Source organism: Lates calcarifer, linkage group LG21, assembly GCF_001640805.2.
Source record: "Lates calcarifer isolate ASB-BC8 linkage group LG21, TLL_Latcal_v3, whole genome shotgun sequence".
Lineage (NCBI taxonomy): Eukaryota > Metazoa > Chordata > Actinopteri > Centropomidae > Lates > Lates calcarifer.
The window spans coordinates 18505206-18522007 of NC_066853.1; the positions used below are offsets into that span (position 1 = coordinate 18505206).

Genomic DNA, 16802 nt, shown 5'->3' on the forward strand with positions numbered 1-16802 from the left:
CTCTTCAAATAGGCTACAAAGCTAAACCACAGCTATGTCTACATGGTCTCAGCAAAATGTGTTTTCCCAAAATGATTATGCTGTAATTGACTGAAGCTAAAACAAGGCATGTTAAAAACTGCAAATACACAAAAGCAGCTGCTAAATAGCTACAAGGAGGTAAAAAAAAAAAAAAAAAAAACTTAGCAATTTTCACAAGTGTTTACAAGCTTAATTCTACAAATAGTATGTGAGAATAAGCAGTGGGATTTTTAGGTTGAAGGTAATTAAATGAATATTATTTAATTGTATAGTTCATTGGATGAGCTACAAGCAGGTTTATTAGTTATGGCAAATGAAACCCAAATTTATAAAATAAATTAGTTATGAAATGTACATAGAATGCACACATCTCCTATTTACTTAGACTTTGTGCATAAAATTGCATCTTCATGTATTGTGCCTGTTAATAAGAGAATAGGTTTCCAATGGCTCTTTAGGCTTAAATATAAAACATGTTGGATCTATACCAAAACGATATTAACTGCTTCATCAGTTGTGCAGAGGTGCTACAGAACTGTCGAGTACGGGTAAGAAGTAAGCTCCCTTTGAGGGAAACAGAATATGAAGAATGCGGAACCAAGTTCAGCAGCAAAAAGTTTCCGGCCGGATGACATTTTTGTTGGACAGCCTTCTGTTTATACCTCAACGTGGGTAATTGTGACAGAACTTACATGGCAGGAAGGTGAAAAAAAATCTCTAAGTCACTAATATCTGGTTTTCTAGATATAAAAATGGGTAAAAAGCGCCGCAGCGAAGACTCGGACGAGTCAAACACTCCGGCGAAAAAAGAAAAAGTCCCGGAGTTCAACGGCACTGTGTTTAAAGCCATGCTGAAGGAGCCCACTACAGCCATGAAGGGTGAGTTTATTATCACAGACATCTCACAGAAGTGATTCTAAATTCCATTAGCGTTCTATTCCTTCATTCACTCATCTATTAAATTCATTCACTTTGGTGGAGTCAGCGTTTGAACACGACCCCTTCTGCCTACAGATCTCTCCGTTCCTCTCCTTTGCTTTGATTCAGTCTTTTTTTTCTATCGCCTGCAGGACTGGAGACATTCATATCAACCGCTAAGAAGCTGCCATGCTCTGACCTGTATGATGTGGTTGAAGGTTACATTAAAATCTCTATGGAGTGTGCAGAAATATTCAAATTGCTCGAGGGAGAAAAGCACACAGACAGAGAGGTAAGATGAAGTACTTTACTCAGTGGACTGGACTGTCTGGCGACCTGTTCTCTCACAAATGAAGCTTTAATCCGATCTTACCTCTGTCCAGGTGATGCTGATTTTTGAGAGTTTGGAGATGATCCTTCTAAGGACAGCCAGTGACCTCCCCCACTTCAACATGGTTGGCAATGCTATTGTTAAAAAAATAGTTTCTAGCCACATGAAACTCCTGCAGGGATCTCTCCATTCTGAATATCACAGGTTTGTCTAATGACCTCAGCGTAGGGACTTCAGTGTCAGTCCAGCACGGATTAAAATTTGCCTTCTCTCCGTGGACCTAATGTTGTGTCATCCCTTGTGCACAGGTTTGTCCGACAGTGCCTCAGTCTCCTGTCCGCCTTGGTATCTCAAGGTCCAGAAGCTGCGAGGGAGATCTTAAGTCACATTTACATCAATAAAACGCTGTCAGGACTGGCAAAGAGAAAGGATAAGAAGGTATGATGTCGTTTTTAGCATGTATTTGAGTTGTTGGCTTCTGGAGATACATTATGTTTACTTACTTTTTTCTCTGTAAATTTCCAGGGAAGACCTGATGTCCGCATGGCTTTCATCAAGTTTGTGCTGTCATTTTTGGTGTCTGGAGATAATGCTACAGTCGGACAGATATTAGAGATCAAAGGTAATTGATTAGACATTAATTGTAATTTACAAAACAAACTGTTACCTCCAGTGCACTGATGACATGTTAACCTGTTGTCAGAGCTGCTGCCAGAGATCCTGAGTACAGGTCTGAGGGAGGACAGGATGTCTATAGTCAATCTCATATTGTCCACTCTGAAGTCTAGAGTAAGTGCTCAACAGCTCACACTTTAAAAGTTTTAAAACTCAGTGTATAGATTTGATAATAATTCATAAATAATTGTCTTTCTGGCTTCAGGTTTTACTAAACAAGGGCATAAGTAAAACACAGAAGGTGCGTTTTTTCACACCTGCTGTACTTGCTAACATCGCCTCTCTGTATAAATGGAATGGGATTGTGGACGCAACCACTGATGATAACAGTGTAAGTTCTTTACTTTTTGTCTCCTGTTTGTCGAAACGAAGGCTCTGTCAGTCAGATTTGCTTCTCAACTTGTGAGTCTGATTTTTATATTGATTTTTTGTAAGGTGGTGGAGAACTCAGGGCATGCTGGGATATCTGTCATCCGAGAACTTGCTCACAGTTTCCTCCTCGACGTGTGTTGCTCTCGAAAGCATGGCATCAGCTTTCATGATGCCAGCTTTGGCACAGCCGGCAGGTAAGTAATCTGTAAGATGTCAAGTTTACCTTGTACTCCTCCTTAAAACTCCTCATGTTGACGTTGCATTTTATTGTTTTTCTAGAGCTGGGAACATTGTCTTGCTTCAGTTCTTGGTGGGGCTGAAAGCAGGCCACAGAAGATGAACTGGTGGCAGAGCTGGTGGTGAACGTGCTGAAAGCTAGCCCTGATGTGCTGGCCAGATACTTCAAGGAGACTCAGTATTCATACACCCCCCGCCCCAAAAGTGCTTGGCAGGACAATGTCAAGTTACTTAAAAAGGTAATTCTGTGTGGTATATTTGACATTTGTGTTAGCTAATACCTCGTTTATTTACCTTCAAAAGACAATAATGGTTCTGTTTGCATTTTTGCATTAGATCTACGAGGCTCAACCAGAGCTTTCTGCAGTCTTTCAGACTGGTGAGGTCATCCCTCTTCCTCGCCTGCTCTCCATGATTATGGTGATATCTCTCCCTCCTGTCTGTAACAAGGCCTTCTTCACACAGGGCCTCAGTGTAAGTGATTGTGCCTCATAAAATTAATTAAATAGCACGGTCAGCAATAAAAATAAAAATAAAGAAAATGTATGGTACTTGGTGATGTTCTCAGAACTTCTCCTTTTGTATCTGACAGCTTGCCAACACAGCGGTGCAGCTCACAACTCTGTCCACCATGAATTTCATCCTGAAAAAGGCCAACAAGAATATAGAGTACCTTTTGGATAAGGCCGAGTCGCACAGCTCAGATGTACACACTCTTGACATGAGGGAGGACTTGGTGCAGCAGTACAGGGAGACACTGAGCAAGGTAAGTTCAGGAAAGTGCCGTCATTATCCACACAAATAATAACAATGCACCATTCAACCACTCAAGCCTCTACTTTTTGTGCTCTGCTCCAGATTTTACCCGATATAGCGAGCATAGTTTCAAAGTGGCAGTCACTTAGCAAGAAGGAAAAAACGGATGGTGAAGAAAAAAAGACGGAAACGGAAGGCAGTGCTGAACAGACAGATGATAAAACTGAAGTGCCTGGTAATACCATTTACAGTGCATGTACATTGCTTAGTCTTATCACTCCTATTAAAAGGAAGGGAGGGGGGGGAGCTATGTTAATTGACAGACTGTTTTCTGTGTTGAGCAGTTGCAGAGACAGCTGAGGTCATCCTGCTCAAGGCTCTGATCCTTCAGGTCATTTGTCTTTACCAGAAAGTGGTGCCACATCTGGTTAGCCAGTGCAAATTTGACTTCAGCAAGCTCTTAAAAGGTAATGTCTTTTTTTCTGTGAAGTAAATGTAACTTTCAGTATTTTTGTGATGTTTAACAGTAGGCTTTAAACATGAATCATTGTTCTTACTTCTCTAGGGATTGTGTCAGAAAAAGGAATGAGGGAAGAAGTCCCCCCAGTTCTGCAGTATCAGATACTGCAGTTGGCTTTAGATCTTCCTGCAAGCAAGTTCTCCTGGTTCCGCATACAGGTGAAGAAGTTACACTGTTTTTACTATTTACTGTGTCCTTTTTAGAAGGTGTTTCACTGTAATCAGTATTATTTCTAATGTGACCTGTATTTCTTTTATTCACAGGATGTCACAGATACTGAATCATCATCTGGAGAGAAGTCAGTACTTTACCTGCTTCTCAAGATGTTTGTCAGCAGCAGCAACGGTCACCTGAAAACCTCCACACGGATGCTGGTTCTAAAAGTATGGAACATTTTCCTCCGAGCATTTGCTCTTAGTTTACACTGAATCAGAATCAGAATCAGACTTTATTGCCAAGTTTGCACATACATGGAATTTAGTAAAGTAAATAAAGACAGATAGAAAAGTAGAAGTAAGAGTAAGGAGTAAAGAGCAAATTATATAATATATATAAGGAACATAAATATACTTATAATTTAACTGTATGAGAGACATAGCTATCTAGATATTTAAAGTAACTTCAAAGGTACTAGACTTGATAATTTTTTTACCACTAATTAACAAAGGGACACATAATCAACAAAAAATTTAATAAAGCAAAAACTCAGATTCAGTTTTTAAATACACAAGTTCATCCACACAGTAGTCGTCAAGAGTAAAGGGACAATTTGAAAAATGTATTATTTTATCTGAGGGTACAGCATAATTTGAAGAGGATATATTAGCAGGGAATGGTTCAGCCCCTACAGTTAAGAGAAGTAGTTTGTCCTGAAGCATAATAATACTGTGGTAAAACTGCATATGTATGAAGTTAATGTGGTGAGAGCAGCTTAGGAAATGTCTCTATGTTAATATTTAAACTGCAAGAGTTTCACATTAACTTTGCCTAATTTTTCTCGACATTGCTGCTAAAACTCAGGTTTTGGAAAAAAAAAAAAAACACTCTTCTGTATTTCCTGCCTTGTATTCAGGTGCTAAAAGACAGCGGGGTGTTTGAGTACACCTGGAATGAACTTGAGCTCTGGCTTGACCAGCTGGCCAGAGCAGAGCCAAACTACCAAGACACTGTCATTCAGTTCTTGGAGAGGGTGAGTCCACTTTCTCTCTGTTACTATCATACTTTTGGTTAAACAAAATAAGACTTTTTGAATCCTAATATAGTAGTTATGATTAATCATAAACTCTTGGTCTCTCACTCTAGGTGTTGGTGAAACTGGTGTGTAGTTCCCACACATACACAGATAAAGTTGCCAGCCTGGTCCAGGAAGCAGCTTATCTGCAAGCTAATCTGAGCAGCCAGGAGAGTGACGCTGCCAGTATCCCTGTCTCTCACATAGATGGTGAGCACTTAAAGACGGAATCCAAGTTGATTTCTCTGAGCCATAAGCATGTCTGTGAAACTTGCTTTTTTGCAATCTGACAATGTGTTCCAGATGTCTTAGACATGCTGGATGTCATTATGGAGGGTAATGACGGTGTGATGGAGGAGTTTGGTCCGTCTCTGAGTGAAGACCTCATCCTCCAAACCTTTCCCTTCAGTGCGGTGGTGCCTGCTGCTCTGGAGGCCCGAAACAAACTGCCAGCAAACAAAGGTAAAGCATGTCTGTCACAATTTGAACAAATAGTAAACATATTAAATCAAAAGTGGAGAGTGGGTATAGTGGTTAATGCACACCTAAATTCTCTTTTGCAGCTCAAGAATTTAGAATTTGCTGCATCAAAATAGCAACTTTTTTTTATCTTTACACTTTAAGTATTTTCTCTGCTTTGATAAGTATTTCAGAGTTAATTGTAAGATATGTTGTAATGTTGACAACAATCTGTCTTGTCCTCCCTCAGGAGTGGTGTTTGAGTACGTATCTTCTGTGCTCTCTGATGTGCTGCACTGTCAGAGAGAGCCGCTTCCCTTATGTCTGGCTCTGCTGCAGTACGATAAAGAGCTTGCATCCTCTGAACTCTCTGCCTCTCCTCATCCTGCTGTCATACACCTTCATCAGTATTACTCCAAATGGCTGCCACAGCAGTGCCGAGAGGAACTGGTCAGTCTCTGATGCCACCAAGAGAGTGTTCAGCTGAAAGGGTGATGTTGTTATTTCTTTATGTAGAAAATTACAGTTCTCTTTTTCTTTTTTTTCTTTTTTTTGCAGTTTAATTCCTCAGAATGCCGTTCAAAGGGATTGTCGAACCCCAGTTCATACACTGCACTGATGAAAGCAGCATATAGCGAAGGACCGAGCGCTTTGCTTAAGGACACCTTCAGGAAGAATGTTGAAGAAACTCTACCTCTCATGTCGATGGCTGAGTTTCCAGTAGCAATCAAGCAAATCTTACTCTACATCAAATCAACAGTGGAAAACTTTGGCGCGGTAAGAGTGCAAGACAAGCTCACTATTCAGCTAAAAATATACACAACTCATCATATTCTTCTGCGCAGTTCTCCAAAGACACAGGAGCTGCTCTTTTGAAGACTTTTATGGGACAACTCCAGGATTTGGTGACTAAGCTACAGGGCTTTCAGGAGACCAAAAAGGCTGAGCCAGCAGCAGAGAACTTCCAAGAAGGATCAGACCTCTTCCTGGAACTCAACCAGTTATCCACAGTGGAAGCCGATAAAGAGCAGGTTAGAAAAATCACAATATCAAGTTCATTTCTACTGTTTTTAGATTTAACATGTCTAATGTGGCCTCCTCTCTCGCTAGATCCTCATTTCGGCTCTTGGCTCCATCTTCAAGCATCCATGTTTGGAGCAGTGGTTTCTGGCTCTGGAGCTGTCTGCTTTGCCTCCCCATACTCTGAACCCTGTCAGACTAAAGGGCCTCTGTTCTCAGCTGACTGATGACATTCTGGCCCTGCTGAAGGCCAGCGCCCCCATTCTTCATGATCTGGGTCACCTGGAGATTCTTTGTAGCTACATGGGGGCTATAGAAAGAGCTGCTCTTAAGGAACTGATGGAGAAGGGCTCTCTGGCTGCAAAGACACAGTCAAGACCTTTCCAGGCTCTCCTGTCTCTGCACAGCTACATGGACTCCTGTAATGTGAGAGAGGTCGTCTCCAAGTTGCTACTCCTCCCCCGGGAGAGCCTCATCTCTCCTAGCAGCGAGGGCACACATGCTGAGCTTAGTGTCTATGGTCATGCAACACTGCAGATCCTTACAGAGTGTAAATCTAACTCTTCCCAGGACCACAGCACCTTTTTGACACAGGCACACCTCCATGGCCTGGGCATGCTGCTGTTGTCCTGCTCCAGCCCTGCACTGGAGGCATTCCTGCTCCAGGCTCTTTCTAGTGAGCCAGGCAGTGCAAAACTCATCCACACAGATGTGCTGCTACACTGTCTCCAGCGGCCTGGCTCAGACACTCGGGCCATCTGCTCCCTGCTGCTGCAGAACTCCTCTACCCACCGCCTCTGCTTTGAAGTGTGGTGCCTAGAGCCAGCAAACATGGAGAGGCTCTCAGAACAGACAGAAACATTTCTTCCACTGATCAATACCTACTTACAGGTGGCAAGTAGAGAGGATCCAGCCAGACCCAAAGATGGTTTGTACTAAAACAAGTTCTCTATTGTCTAAAAGCATACAGTAACAGGATTTATGTCATGCTTTTTTCTGCCATTGGCTGTTGTATATTGATTTGGATATGCTCGATTGTTGTGTTTTTATAGTGCAAAAAGAAGTTTTAAAATCCTTGAAGCAAGCACTCCTCGCCAAATTGTCCCAATGTGTTCTGGGAAACCTGACAGAAGACCCTGGAGCCCAGCTTGCTGAAACTCTAGCCAATCTGATCAAGCTCTCTGCAAACATCAAGGACATCAGGGATTTGATCAACAATCTGCCCAAAGCTCTTCAGAAAGTAGACAGTTTTGAAAGGTAATAATTAATAACTTTCAATGAAAAGTTGATTATCAGTGTCACAAGTTATTGGCTAAGATGTCTTTCTCTTCCAGGTGGCAACTAGTAGAAGTTATCACTGAGAATCTGGCTGATTGCCCGGAAGAACAAGAAACCTGGAGGAAGTCTGTCACAGTTGCTGCCTTTAAGTGTCTCATCGCCTCTTACAGTCACTCTAAAGATCAGGCTACACCCCCATCAGAGCAGGAGCAGAACATCCTGGAAAGACTGCAGAGGCTCCTTGTAGGTTTACTTTCTTCATTCATACTGTACAATCGTGGCTTCATGCATTTCATGATTTTATCTTCTTTACACAGACATCAGCAGATGACATCACTGCAGCTGAATGGAACAGTTTTGTCAAGAATGGACTGAAGTAAGATATTTGCCAAAATTAATTCTGCTTTTTGATCACCACTGTCATATCAGATGCTTTTTTTTTTTTTTTTTTTAAAAGAACGACCTGAATAATATTCTTCCACTCTAGATATCGGTACAGAGATCACCACTTCCTGAACACTTTGAGCAGCCTGTTGACAGTGATGTATGGTGGCAGTGAAGTCCAGAAGGACCTGATACCTTTATCCACCCTTCACATGATGACCAGCAGCCACTCTCTGTTCCTGCCCACCATGCTGGACTCTGATGAAGACCCTGGCAAATGTCAGGTTAAAGGTATTGTACATAGAAAAAGACAAAATTACAAACCTAAAGCCCTATTTGTCTGTAATTGAATATAACCATGTTTATTTTGTTGTAATTTCAGAAGCGTTAGTGTCCCTTCTTCTCTGTCTGGTGAAGAAATGCCCAACAGTCTGTGACATCAATCACTTTGTTGTACTTCTGGGAGCATATGGAGCTACTCTGAATACTTCAGGTAAAACATAAAATCTAAGGACTTGGCAGGTGTGTTTGTATATGTTTGTTTTCATCCTTTCATCTTAGATCTTCTTGTTGTTTTGCAGATCAGAAACTGTTACTGCTTCTTCGGGAATATGAAAGAAACCATGTCAGTCTGGTGAAGTTTCAGTAAGTTAACTTTTTTTTTTTTTTTTTTTATTGTTGTACATGCAACAAGTGCACTTGTCTGTTGCAAACACTCAGTTTGTTTTCAACCACAGATCTTTCTTGTGGGGCCCAGCGGCTGTGGAGCACCACAAGACCAGGAAAAGCCTGGGAGCTTCTCTCTGGCAGCAGGCGACCTCGGACGACCTGCTGGCCCTGCTGAAAACTGACAGGATGCTCCAAACTATTGCGCACTTTCCGCAGCAACGTAAAATCATCCCGCAGGTCAATATTTTAATTCATACAGAACTTAAGGCTCAGTTCCCCTAAATCACAAATATATTTTCTCAAATCCCTCACTCACCTCCACTGTGGTTTTCAGAAATCTCTGTTAGGATATGATACCTCACATGTCTGTATGGCTAGATTCCATAACTAGTTAGTGAGACTGTGTTTTTTGTTATTTAGATGAAGTGACCTTTAATATAAATATTTTTGCTCTTCTATAGAAAGAAAATGAGTTGCTGTACGACAATAATGCAGTGAAGGACTATGGGACTTTGTATGATCCCTGTTTTCTTTTGCCTCTATTCAGCACCATACTGCAGCCAGGTGAGCGTATTTCATGGTATTGTCACGACTCATAATCATCAGTTTAGGTCATCAAGGCTCATATGTGTTGCATTTTTCTCTATCTGACAGAGTGTGTGATTGACTGCCTTAAGTTTGTATCCAGCCACGCTCTTGGAGTAACTGTAATGGCTCTAAGTAGCTACGACCCAAAGGTGAGAGCGGCAGCATACCACGTGCTGAGCTGCTTCTATCAACATCTGGAAGGTGCCCGGCTCAGGGAGAAGAGACAGGTAAAGAGACAAGGAGGCTGTGTGTGTGTGTGTGTGTGTGTGTGTGTGTGTGTGTGTGTGTGTGTGTGTGTGTGTGTGTGAGTGTGCGAGAGTGTGAGTATTAGAAATAACCTTCAGAAAGTGATGGGCTTGTTTTTGTTAAACAGCTGCTCTACCTGATGGACACAGTGAAGAATGGAATTCGACAGCAAAATCAGAGACTGCCATTCATCCTGACCACTTACATCACAAAAGTGGCTCAGCAGATGCTGAAACCTGGTGTGTAACTTTGAAACTTAATGACATTTGTTAAGACTTGCTTTAGACTGAACCACTGAGGAAGTAAATGTAAGAAGTTCAATCTTTTTTATGCTTTTGTTGCATTTCTTTAATCAATGTACAACTTCTGCAAAACTCAGGATCATTGACCTTTTTTCCCTGTTGTTCCTGATTTCCCAGAGGACCACATGTATGTGGTTTTAAACAGGTTTCTGCTCTCCCATCAGAGTTTAGACTTCAGAAGAGTCCCTGAGTTCTTCAAGCTATTCTATGGCTTTGATTTGGAGGTAAAGTGTTAGAAGAAACTGCTGAAAACATTGTTTTTTGTTTTCTTATTCTGTAATTTATTCATCATGATTGGTGAGTTTTTCCCTGAGCAAATAAATGCCTGTCCTCATGAATCTCTTTGTGCGTCAACAACTTTCAGCCTTCATTGGTTTGTTTTGCTTAGCTCAGGCTTTTATTTAGACTGATGTTATCTGTTTCTGTGAGGGGGTGTTAGCAGTGGGAGTATTACTGACTGTCTATTTTTTCTGCAGCACAAGATGGAACGCGAGTGGATCCTGAGTGTGCTGGAGGAAGGCATAAGTGATGGACACTGCTATGAACTGTGCGACCAGCAAAGCATCTTTCAGAGCCTTTTAGGCTTTAGCAGCAGCCCCCTGTGTGATGAACACTCCCAGGTACTGCCGGAATCACAGTGATTCAACATATTAACAGTTCAAAGTCCCTAAGAGAGGGATAAATGTAATAATAAGAACACAAGCACAAATAACAATTTGAAATCAAGCTGTGAAAACTGTTGATACTCTAAAATGTGCTTCATGTGGAAAATAAATAATGTGGTGTCTAATGTGGATTTATTTCACCTGTATCTCTCCACTAGGCACAGATCATCAGGGTGTTGTGCCAGGCCGCCCGTGTAACCAAAGCAGCTTATAACCTCACTAAAAGCTCTGGGGTCCTAACCTGGATAATACAGGTGGTTGAAAAAAGGTATGGTCCCTTTATTTCCACATTAGCATTCAGATTACTCCAATTATGTTGTCAGTCAGTTTGATATTTTCTACATAAGTCTGTTGATCATGCTCCTCAGGAATCGAGACCAGCAGCTGCTAAGTGCCATCATAGATCTGCTTCATGTGCTGTGGTTTACTAACCTCGGGCAGAAGGAGAAGCAGGCAGATGGAGTTAAAACCTCCTCACCTACAGAGGAGAAACCCCAGAGATCAGTGAAGTGTCTCCCTCTCCCACTCATCAGTGATTTCCTGTGTGTGGCATCAAGTATCAGCAGACAGCTCAGGTAAAGCACCACAGCTGTCAGATACGTTCAGAAGTGGCAGGCAATCACAGTGAAAATGTAAATGTAATTTAACTTATGTTTTAAGTCGTTCTTCAGGCACTTCACCCAAAACTTGTTATCACAAGTTGCTCACAAAAGTTGAGAAGTCAACTGATATCAAACATGATAAATGTTAGCTGTCATTTGGTCAAGGATGTCACTGTTTGTTTGACCTCCTCCTGCCAGGTTGGGTCTGAAGGCTGCTCAGCTCAGTCTGTTTCTGCAGACTCTCAGCTCCATACTGAAGCATCGCAGGACGGCTCTCAATGTAAACAAACAGGCTGAGAGGCTCACCCTCCACCCACAGCCTCTCTCCTGCACTGAAGCCCTCGCTCTGCTTCTCTGCTGGGCCTCCTTGTCTGGCGACATGGCGCTCTTTGCCCAAATACAAGCCTTGTCCGAAAAGCACAAAGTGAAGGAACTGCTGGGTGAGTGCCATCAAGCATATTCCTTAAACAAATTCTATCAAACCAAGGCGTTTGCACAAATGATATCATAGTTGTCTTTCTATCTAAGAGGTGGATAAAATACTGGATACACCTAATGGACAAGGAGATAATGACAAAAAAAGCTGACATTAATTCCTACAAATTATGATTAATGGTTAACATTAATATCAGGGCCTACAATGACGCCATGTCCATGTTATAAAGTTTTCACTCTGCCAAATCATGCTGTAACAGTACAGCTCTTGTCAGTAACTGCTCTGGGGTTGCTGCTCTTTTGCTGAACTCGTGTTCTTTTCCCTTTTCGAGAAATGAATAGAAATGAGGCTTCACGCTATCACATGATGTGATTACATGTCATGCTTATTCCATTACAAACTGGATAATTTAGAGCGTTGTACTGTTTCACAGTATCTAAATCATGTCATGTATCTTTTATGGGATAAACATAGTTTTGTTCATATTTTTCCTCAGGGATGGGGAAAGATAAGGCCAGAAGTAAAGCCTCCTTTTCCCAGGCCTGCACAAAAAAAGAGAACCTGGCAGAAGATGCTGAACCTGAGAAACAAGGAGAGAGTCCCCTGACAGCATGTAAACTTTACCTCAGCAGCATCTTTGTTCACTGGGAGCCCGTGTTTCCTCTTTCCAAACCCAAACAGGTTCAGCCAAAAGACAAACTGGATTCCAGTCATTTGGCCACTGATACCGCGCACCTGCTCACCAAGTGGTCCCTTAGGTGCATGGTGGAAGACTCATATGATGAAAACAGAACAAAGGACTTTGTGCACTGGGTTGAAAAGGCCGTGATCATACACAGGGATATTGTGGATGTTGTGTTGCTCGATTCTGGCCTGAAAGCTGACCTCCTTCGACTTTACCACCAGGCCTTTGAAGCTCAGTGTCACTCCAGCTTTTTGGCAAGAGTGGAAACACTCCAGCGATTTACCAACATTATGATGCGCTTACTGGAGGCCCAAGACCAGCTTCCAGAGCTGCATCACACAGTTGTCTCTGCCTGCCTGCCAGAAGCCACTCATGATCAATCTAAATATGGTAGGAGCAAAATAAGACATTATTGAAAAGATTAGCTATTTTTATTAGCTACTGAATTTTGTGCTGTTATAAAATAACATTTTTAAAAACATTTACCCTCGTCCAATTCAGCAGGGGACTATGAAAATATGGAGAGACATTATTAAGTTTTGCAACATTTATTGTAGTTCCCATCAAATATAAAGTGTTGTTGACCCTGATTAATCACAGTGTGCATCTCATTTGCAATATTAAGTATCATTCAAAAAGACATTCAAAGTACAAATCATGAAGACAATGTCAAACATTGCAAGCTACAGATAAAGTCTGATGAAGAGCTGGATTCATGCATGGAGGAGAAACTTCATTTTTAATGCACTCTCAAGCATGTGAGAGTCAAAGACAACATGCCTACCTTGATGAGGATAATAAAGGCATTTTTTTTAATGGTCTTGGATTATCAAACCTATATGACACATGCATACTAACTAAACTATAAAAACATGAGTCAATGTTTGTTTATTTTTTCTCTGCCAATATCTGCAAAGACAGATAATGACATTCCAGTGTGTCCCTCAGCAAAACGATTCATTCTTGTTTTCTTCCTTTCCAGAAGCAGGGCTGTATCTGTTGTCGTTGTACATCCATGAGTTGTGGAGTGGGGCCACATCACCAGAGCTGTTCTTGTCCCATGTCCGTTTGGTGACCAGAGTCAAGTGTAAGAGACAGAAAGCATCCAAATCACCACAGACAGCCATCAGAGCCATCTGTAATAACATCACCTTGAAGACTTAAATGTAACATCTGAACACAACCGTGTTCTTTGAAATAGACCCAATTACAAGAAAGCTTGTACTCTTTGATTTATTTTTTTGTGCCTTGTTTGTGTCCCTGTAAAAAGATGTGTTTTTGTAAAATGTTGATTTACAAATGTCACATATGTGTTTTTTTTTTTTTTAAAAAAAGAACTGGAAAAAAACAAAAACAAAACCATGTCGTTCCTGTAGTTCCTAATTTTAAAACTATAATTGTATTTGGAAACTTTTTTTTACAACACAGTAAATGTTGTGGACTAAATTTAAGAAACTGGATATGCAGTAAAGCTGTCACAATGAAAGCACAAGATAATAGTTACTTAACATTTTGTTTGTAGATATTCAGTGAAACTGAAAGAAAGCAGAATCATTGACTACTCTTTGTTACACACTGCTACCAAACCTCTACTCTCCAATTTCTCTAGTTCACTGGCATCATCTCCACAGCTGGGCTTTTAATCGTTATCATTTTGAATTATTGTTCATCTCCTCAATTTTCTATATTTTTGTCCATATTCATGAAAAGTGCTCTCATTCAGATTCAGCCTCAGGTCAAGCAATTTGTATTCTGCGGCTCCCTTTCATTTTGGATCTGTGACTCCTGCAATAATAATAAGAGAAAATGTTTAAAAGTTAATGTGCAGCAACTTTGATTCAAGGCAGTGAAACACTGAAAGATGATGCATCACACTTACCTTGGTGAGTTCCCAATGATAGACATAAGATTCAAACTGAGAAAGAGGAATCCTACAAAAGCAGCCAGAACTATCCAAAATATTATAACAATTGAGTCTGAAAGGGAAGTGGGTACAATTGCTGTTATCTAATATGCAACACAAGAAAACAAATTTACAAAATTATATAAAGCATAAAAACGTACATTTATTGTATTTCAGCTTGCTCTCATCCACAATCACAGGATCAAGATAGTCATAATAGTATTCCCATTCATAGCGAGCAGCGCTGGTGGAGTTCTCCATTGCAGCCATTATCACATTTTAGGTGAGAAGTTGTGCTGCCTCATTCCATAAAAGTTAGAGAAAAAATGAAAAATCAAATTTCACTGTTGATTGCAGCAAGATTAGAGAAAGAAAAATCCCTCCAGTTCTTACCCGCATGTATGTTTGTGTGTTGGACTCCAGCTGTTTTCCTTCTTGTCAGCTGTGCTCCCTACATGTCAGCAGATGAATGCAGTGTACGGGTTTGGCCGGGTGAGTGCATGATGGAGCCATTAAATGGGGCACAAGGAAAACAATACGACCAATCAAAATGCGTAATGCCGTGCTCTGGTGTTCTGTGTGCAGGTAATGAGTGGCTCTGATGAGACGCATCTTATTACTTGATAAGCTGTTACGGGGCGTTATTATAATTATGTATTTATTTTTTATATAAGATGTAATGGGTCTTTGGTGGTGTTTTTCAAATGCCATGGTATGGTATTACACACTACGGTGTGCGTGTGCAGAGTCAAACTTTAAGGTGTTTACATTTGGACGCTTTCGGTAGTTTTGACCTTGAGGTTTAGAAAACTGCAGCCATAGAAGTCCACCATGGCGGCAGCAGATACGTGTGCAGGTGTATTTCTTTCGGTCATCGCCTGATGCAGAGCGAGACAGGTATACGAGGATAACCGAACCGCGGCTGTGTCTCAAGAAACTCCACGAAACATGGATGCTGAGAGAGCAACTACAGATCTCCAACTAGATTCCAAGGGTGAAAGTCTGTTGTCACAGCGTAGTCACATACAATCTTTTTTAAATTGAAAGTAACAACGTGGGCAGTAGAGGACTACCATTATTTATTTGTGACCTACAAATATCAGTAATATGCAGATTTTAAAAAAAAAACAAAACCATAACTGGCCATAATAATGAAGTGTCAGATGATGCATTTTTTGTGAGAGATCAAATCATATACCAAAAAGACAGAACCGTATTTATCAAGACTTAGTAATGTGAGCTAGTTACAGTTTAAAGTACATAACATTTGACAAATACAAATATCTTGATATCTATCATTGGTTGATTTCTGGTTTTAATATTATTCTGACTATAACATATCATGATACCGTTTCATCATTTCCCTAACCTAATCGTCAGGACAACATGGTCTTCAATGTATTCAGGGAATAATTTTCCCTCCCAAACCTCCTCTACTGATCACTTTATTGTTTTTCTATTCTAACCAGATAACACATCACTTCTTGGCAGATTGTATGTAACGAAGACCCAAAGTGTGGTTCTATCCTTGAATCAGCGACTGGTGGGAGAATACAGCTACACTGACAGATGATCAGTGGCTGCAGCATTCAGAGATCAGAGACACTTTCTCTTTTCTCTGCACGACGTTGAAGCCACAGCTGAAGAGGCAGGACACCACTTATCATCTCAGCATCCCCCTACAGAAGAGAGTGGCTTTGACCCTCTTTAAATTGGCTAACCCGTGTGACTACAAAACTCTGGCAGATCTCTTCACTGTTTGGGTGGCGTCGCGTCACCGCTGTGTGCATGATTCTGCACAGCAGTCACCAAAGTACTTAAACAGCAGCTTTTCATAACACCAAATGGCTCTAAGCTAATGAACACAACAGACTTTTTCTATCAGACATGTGGCATTCCTCAGTATATTGGTGCACTACACAGTATGCACATCACAATCAGCAAACCACCACACTATCAGTCTGAGCAGAGACAGAGAAGATTATCTTGCTATTTTATTACAAGCAGTTGTGGATGGCAAAGGCATGTTCTGGGATCTGAGTGTGAGCTGCCCAACAAGGGTGAATGATTCCAGTGGACTGAGTCAAGGGCATGTGAGATTTTTATATTTAGATATTTGAGTCAGTCAAAGACACATTTATATAGATTGTGTTGCAAATTCAAAAGGAACTATGATGCTACTGTGTTGGTCAAATGAATAAATGGGTATTGCTGAACATCAGTTGAATTTATGTGTGCTGGAGACAGATTCTGTTCTGTTTAATAAAACATATGAATATATATATTAAGTCTTTCCCAGTTATGAAGGCCATATAATCTTATGCAGAATAATGTACATTTCATTAGTAGTTCAGACTGATTAGAGCTTTATTTACATATTTTATTCAAACATAATTTTACCCATTCACCTGGTTATAAAACAGTATTGAATCACTTGGAGCATTTCATGGTACTTAAAACAAAAAAAAGTTTGAGGCCGTTAACAACTGTGGGCTATGCACTGA

General features: G+C 40.8%; 1 protein-coding gene across 1 annotated transcript; it reads left to right on the top strand.

Moving 5' to 3' along the window:
• The first annotated feature begins 643 nt into the window (after window positions 1-643).
• On the top strand, window positions 644-13732 carry urb1 (URB1 ribosome biogenesis homolog). Its single transcript, XM_018665405.2, is given in 40 exon segments — window positions 644-900; window positions 1092-1231; window positions 1323-1474; window positions 1579-1708; window positions 1796-1892; window positions 1974-2059; window positions 2151-2276; window positions 2381-2511; window positions 2597-2636; window positions 2638-2793; window positions 2891-3028; window positions 3147-3320; window positions 3413-3545; window positions 3655-3777; window positions 3876-3988; window positions 4094-4213; window positions 4903-5019; window positions 5133-5271; window positions 5365-5523; window positions 5771-5970; window positions 6079-6297; window positions 6366-6551; window positions 6631-7468; window positions 7593-7797; window positions 7875-8061; window positions 8136-8194; window positions 8306-8493; window positions 8585-8695; window positions 8784-8847; window positions 8940-9108; window positions 9333-9435; window positions 9526-9686; window positions 9833-9944; window positions 10125-10231; window positions 10484-10627; window positions 10831-10940; window positions 11041-11247; window positions 11473-11714; window positions 12207-12785; window positions 13378-13732. Coding segments are annotated over 40 exon segments (6774 nt in total). The 5' UTR covers window positions 644-773; the 3' UTR covers window positions 13560-13732.
• Window positions 13733-16802: the final 3070 nt, after the last annotated feature.